Source organism: Ailuropoda melanoleuca, chromosome 8, assembly GCF_002007445.2.
Source record: "Ailuropoda melanoleuca isolate Jingjing chromosome 8, ASM200744v2, whole genome shotgun sequence".
Classification (NCBI taxonomy): Eukaryota; Metazoa; Chordata; class Mammalia; order Carnivora; family Ursidae; genus Ailuropoda; species Ailuropoda melanoleuca.
This window is the reverse complement of record NC_048225.1, coordinates 29,199,157-29,205,329: the sequence shown is the minus strand read 5'-3', so window position 1 is coordinate 29,205,329 and position 6,173 is coordinate 29,199,157. Positions and strand designations below refer to the sequence as shown.

Here is a 6,173-nt window from a genome sequence, read left to right as displayed (position 1 = left end):
CACACTCTCTTCCATGCGCACCATTAACCTGTTCCCGCCTGCCTGCCTCTCTCCTGACTCCTTCCTTCATCCACCCATATGCTCATTCACTAAGGGTTTGTTCATTCGTTTACTCATGTATCCACCAGACTACGAAGGCCTCTCGGTGCCAGGCACTGAGCTGCCTCTGAGGAAACAGTGATAAGTCACAATCCCAGCTGTGAAGGGCTGCTGTTCAGAGGGAAAGTCGGGCGTGTAAACAGAGGATTCACACAAAGCTGTCATCACTATCTGCAAGGGGAGCATGAAGCAGGAGAGGCCAGCCACTGAGCATCTACAAGGGGACAATTTGAGGAGGCCCTGAGAGGTAAGTAGGACCCAGCAGAGGGGCAGGAGGAAGGGAACCACAGCACCAAGGAGATGTGAATGGGCACTGCCTGTTCCCCAGAGGGCAAGGGGAGGGCAGTAAGCACCAGTCAAGGAGAATGGACCTGGTCCAACAAGGGATGTGGACACAGAAGGACTTCAAGCAGGACCCTGCAGGATCAGCCTGAGTCACCATTGGGTCATTCTGGTGAAGTGTGGGGGTGGGGATGGTTTGGAAAGGAGATTGTTGGAGGCTGTGAGATCAGTCCTGGGAGGAACAGTGAAGACCCAAACCAAGGCAGTGGCCATGGGGAAAGGAACAAGTGGGTAAACCTGAGGTTAGATCAGCATCTGTAGGGATGGGTGAGGGAGAGGCAGGACGCAAAGGTGGCCCATGGGTTCTGGTCCATTATTTGGGGATGGAAAGGGAGGAGAATCCCAGGGCCAGCTTCTTCTGAGCAGCAGCCCAAGCCACACCAGCAAACCTGGTGGAGGAGCCCCCACTCTTCTATTCTCCTGCAGACGATGACACTGAGTGCTTCCCCAAGCCCACCTCCCTCGAGCCCCGGGTGTGAGTGAGGACAGGACAAAACAGGTGCGCTGTCTCTCTCTCTCTCTCTCTCTCTGCAGAGTCTGCTCCTCTGTAGCCCTGGGAAAGGAGGTGAGATCAGGAGGCAGGGCTCATCCACTATGAATTCCCCCTGGGGACTCCAGTGCCTCCAAAGCCAATTCCATTATTTAAAACTGGCTTAAATTTGGCCCAGAATAGAGAGATGTGTCTCTTGTTGGTCATCATCCCTTTCTCCTGTGTCATCTTCCCCTTTTCCTTAGAGGAGGCACAGCACTCCACGCAGAGAATCATGTCTCATGCACAGCCCCACACAAACAGCACCACTGCCCCTCTGCCCAGCTACTGAATGGAGCTAGCTGTTCATCCCTATTTTAAACTCCTCGGTTCACAAAGAAAGATAGTATACTCATTTCTAATGGCATGTTGTGGAGATATCTAAGTTACTTCGTTTATTTGGCTGAACCACTCTGACATAGGTGATCCTGGAAGTGGTGGGCAGAGGAATTGCCCTGTTCCCTAGAACCAAAGGACAGCTCAGGTGGCTGGATACCAGGGGCCTGAGCTTCTAGCCTGGGGGAAGAAGGAAAGCAGGGCAGAGCAGCCAAACTGGCTGCTATGGAGATTTTCTCCCCAGCAAGTTGAGTAGTTGGGGCTGTCAGTGGAGCTAACCTTGAAAGATTTCCATGAGAGAGAAAGTAAAAACAGGCAGAGATACAGATATATGATGTGAAGTCTGACCTTTACCTGGGAGGCTGGGGAGGGCCAATATGTCAGAAAAGATGCCATAGCTAGAGGGGAAGGGGAGGAAAGGTGGAGGGGAAGGCAGGGAGGGGAGAGGGTGGGGGACAGGCAGCCAACATTTCCAGAGTGCCTGTTACATGCCACATGCTGACATCAGTGCATATTTTCTCTCATTTGGCCCTCACCAAACCCTGTTATAGGAGGTGTTACTAGTCTCCCTTTTACAGATGAAGACACTGAGGCTTGAAGACCTGGAGGCTCTCATTCAGAGTCTCAGATCAGTAAATAATGAGTCTAGTGTTGGACTGAAGGTTTTTCAGAAATGAATCTAAAACTCATACTCATTCTCCTCGTGCGTGATCCTGCCACTCACCCCAGTGGTACAGCACTCTGGGAGGTAGAGACCACAGGACTCCAGAGCAAGCCAAGCAGGAGAGCCCCCCTTTCCTGGTTGCGCTCCTGTCCAAACATTCAATCATCCCCCACACGGTTCTCCCGGGCATCAGGGTCCTCAGGGTCCACGCCCTTCTACTTTCCCTGTATCCCCCATTCATCTCCCTCCACTGCCCAGCCCAGGCATCGCTTTCCCTCTCATCCACCTTCTGCCTTGGCTCTCACTTCTCTTGGCCTCACTGCTCTTCTGCAGACCTGAATCCCTGACTTCTCTAAACACTCTCCAACTCCACCTCTAGGAAACTTCCCTGAACACCATGCCATGGTGCTCTTTTTCTCAGCTCTCGAAGGACACTCAGACTGAGGAGACCATGTGTTCACATTTAAAGACCCAGAGGGAGCAGTCAGCAGGGGTGGGGGTTCCACACAACAAGGCCTGGACAGCTCCTACACACAACAGCCACTGGTGTGCTGCTGCGAGTGGAGGGCCTCTCCCCTCAACCCCACGGGGAAGAGGCTCAGTCTTGTCCAGGGCTGCCCTCTCTGAGTCTGGAGAAACAGGCTGAAGGCCTTGTGGGCCTTCCCTTGCCTTGCTTCAGCATTCTGGTTGAAACTTTTAAAGCAATCAGGGCCCACAGGGTATCAGGACCAGGATAAATAATTAATACTATTTTTCCATTTAAAGGCTGTACTGACCCCCCAAAGACTGGAGATCAGAATGTACTAGAGCAGCCCCAGAGACAGATTAAGACAAAACTCCTTTTAGACACATTGTTGCTATCAAAATATTTGTCTCATACATGGAGTTTCACGTCTGCTCTGGACTCAGGCCTTGAAATTTAGGAACTCTAGTTTCAAGGCACAGAAACTTAAGCTGCAGAATGGCCATAAATTCTGGAAGCATTGGTGACTGTAGGTAAAAAATGGCTTTCTTGTATTGTATTACAACACATGATCAAGTCAATGGCACTACATGTGTTTTGTATTATCTTTCATTAGCAAGTAGAGTGCAGCGTGCAGTGCAAAATTGCAGTGAGCACAATGCATGAATGAAACATCTCCACTAATACTTGCATGTGTGAGGCATTACCTCATGGGATTTGTTTCTCTGATTTTCAAAAGTAAACCTGTGCCTTTAGCAGACCCCAGAAGAAATCATCAAAGGGCTTTAGATCAGTCGAGCTAAGTCCTTCACACAGTGTCTCATTTAGTCCCCATACAACCCTAGGAAATAGGTATTAATACCCATTTTATAGTTAAGAAACTAAGGCTTAAGGAATTATATGCCTTGCCAACAGCCACACAGCTAGTAAGCAGGAAATCTCAGGTTGGAGCCCACACTGAATTCCAAAGCCCATGCTAGTAACTACTATACAGCTGGCCTTTCCTGGGCTGGGGACAAGTAGGTGCAGTGGAGCAGAGTGGAGGTGTTCTGGGAGAAGAGTAGGGGACGGTGTCCAGAAGGGAGAGCGGTCCTCATTTGGGGGGCCTTAAGGAGCCAGACAGAGGGGAGGTAGGGTCAGCAGAAGTCATTCCAGGTAGGTTCCTGAGAAGGGGCTTGGTCAGGTGACAGAGGAAGCCTCTCTCCTGCTGAGCTGACCACCACTGAGGTCCTAGCAAGAAGTGTCTCTTCTATCCCAAAGCCAGAACATCCCAAAATGGACAGTGGCAAACAGGTTGCTTCACTCCCTTGAACAATAAACAAGAAAACCACTTGTCAGCCTTCCCAGAGGGTTAATGGCTCCAGGGAGAAATCCCATGGTTTTTGGCAATGATTACATTTCTTCAGTCTGATAACTTCAGGAAGCATAAGAGACTTTATCCATCAGGCTCAAAAACCAATCTGCCTTTTCCCCAACTTCAAACATCACCATTCCCAATTGCTGTTGGGGAGGTAGGGGGAGGGGAGAAACAGAGGTTTCTCCCTCCAATCCCCGCTTGCCAAAAAACACTGGCTTTCTTTTTTCCCTCCAATGTGCTCCTATCAAATAAAGCCATGGTCACTGCTCAGGCTGGAAAGAGGGAGACAGAAGCAGCCAGGGCCTTCCAAAGCCTTCAGATATCAGGAAGCCTAAGCCAGCCAGCAGACCTGGTTTCTAATCCCAGCTCCACCATTTACTAGCTGTCTGACTTTGGTCGAGTTTCCCCACTTCTTTGAGCCTCAAGGTCATCACCTGCAAAGATGAGTGATAATATTGACTGTGTAGGACACTAGGGGAAGGAATGAGGAGCATATGGGAAGTATCTAGCTAAAGGTCCAACCTACCATGAAGCAAATGAAAACAGCCCTCACTTACAGAGCACTTAAAGTATCCCTGGCCTTATGATAAGCACTTCAGAATTCATGCTCCCCACCTCCTTTCCTGCTAACATACTTTCTTGCAGGACTTCAGGGTCTCCTTTTTCATCCTGGGAGGCTGCAAACTCACTCGCTCCACATTTGCCCCCATGAGAAACTGTCTCCTGGGTGACCTAGCCTGGCTTGCCTCCCCATGCACTGTAATAACTCACGTGATTTCTGCTGCCTGACCCTGAACAGCACTAGGTCTCCAAGCACCTGCATTCTCACAGCGGCCTCCTTTTCTAGATGAGGACCCTGCAGTCACTGAGCTTAAGTGACCTGTCCAAGGTTACACAGGTAAGTGACAGTGCCAAAATGCCGAACTCTTTCCCAAGTGGCCCTCAGAACAAAGCTTCTGTTGCCCAGTACCAAGTAGGGGTGGCCCAGCCTTGCCCGACACCTTCACTACGACCCATTACCAAGCACATCTCTCCCCTTTTTGCAAAGACAGCTGTCTCACCCTTGCCTGCTGAGGTGCAGGAGATTAGACTTCTCTGAAGAAAGGATTTCTCTGAAAGAAAAAACGGAATTGTTTCTCAACTTCAGTTGCAAGCATTTCTAAGCAGGCTCAGCCCCCGGGAGCCTCAGGGAACAGATGGGTCAAGAATGGGGAGCAATGAGATATTATAGGGGCCACTCATGGCATGGTCCTATAAAGGCAGGTTGGCTGTCCTCCTTGGCTGAGTACATTGCAGGGTGGGGGGTTGGGGAGGTTATGAAAATCTCTACACCCACTACCCAACTGCTAATTCTACATGAAGAGCTCAGGGCAGTTCTCAACAGATAAACAGGTCCTGAGTCCCATCTTGGGAGGGGGAAAGTTCATCGTGTTTAGATTTCCAAAACTCTGGGCTCCAAGACTGAAATCAGCCTGATTTTCAGGTGGTGGAATGCCTGCTGGACAGAATGAACATCCTGGCCATGAGCACCTTCTTCCCTGGGGAAACTGTGGTGGTCTTCTCGGGCAGCCAGAGCAGGTGCGCGTATGAGTCGGCATGTGAGAGACCCCTGGGGCAGAGCACTGCGGTGGCTCACAGGTGAAGGGGCAGAAGACAGCAGCTCTAGCTGCTGGGTAGCACCAGGAATGTGGGGCTGGGGCTGGATGCACACACCACACACGCACACACAGAAGCGCATGCCCTCTCCACTGGTACCTGCAACCAGGATCATGGAAGCAGTTGTGCACGCAATGGAGCCCCAAATAGGAAGGCTCACATTTCTTCCCCTCACTTATGAACTTCTAGAAGTAGAAGCCAGAACACTCCACTGTGCAGATGGGGAGCCTGGGGAGGCCCTGAAAGGCACAGGAACTGTCCAGGTTCACAGCCCTGGGCACAAGCAGGAGCCCCTCTGAACCCAGCTCTGATTCCTCACAGAGGGGACACTGGCTGCACCCAGGCCCCCTGGGGCTGTGGGTGGGTGGTGTAGGTGTCACTGTATGGATGGGGCATGGGGTGGAGGGTGAGCATAGAGCAGCTGGGGGAGAGGGGCCCTCGGGGGCTCTTGTGGGAGAAGGAAGTTGGGTAAGGGGACCCCAGGCAGTTGTGACCTCACTTCCCTGACAACAGAGCCCAACAGAATTTGGAACCCGGGTAACCAGGCACCCACATTCCAGAGCCAAACCCCTGCCCAGCTCATTTCGTTGGAGATCCTCGAACGAAGAACATGTTTGGGTGCTGCATCCCCAAGTCCGGAGGCTGCAGGCTGAGGAAAGCGTGCCCTGCAAACATTTCCCCTCGCTGGGGATGTTGTGTCAGGGCTCCCCGACGCCTCTGGCCATTT

At 51.5% G+C, this 6,173-nt stretch overlaps 1 protein-coding gene across 1 annotated transcript in view; it reads left to right on the top strand.

Annotated features, from left to right (window-relative positions):
* Positions 1 to 225: 225 nt before the first annotated feature.
* Positions 226 to 6,173, top strand: part of LOC109489244 (vegetative cell wall protein gp1-like) — an 11,415-nt gene continuing 5,467 nt past the window's right edge. Inside the window, exons 1-3 of the mRNA XM_034665991.1 lie at positions 226 to 346; positions 4,638 to 4,688; positions 5,274 to 5,368. Of these exons, the coding sequence (XP_034521882.1) occupies positions 5,282 to 5,368 (87 nt within the window). The 5' untranslated portion in view covers positions 226 to 346; positions 4,638 to 4,688; positions 5,274 to 5,281. The remainder of the gene's footprint in view (positions 347 to 4,637; positions 4,689 to 5,273; positions 5,369 to 6,173) is intronic.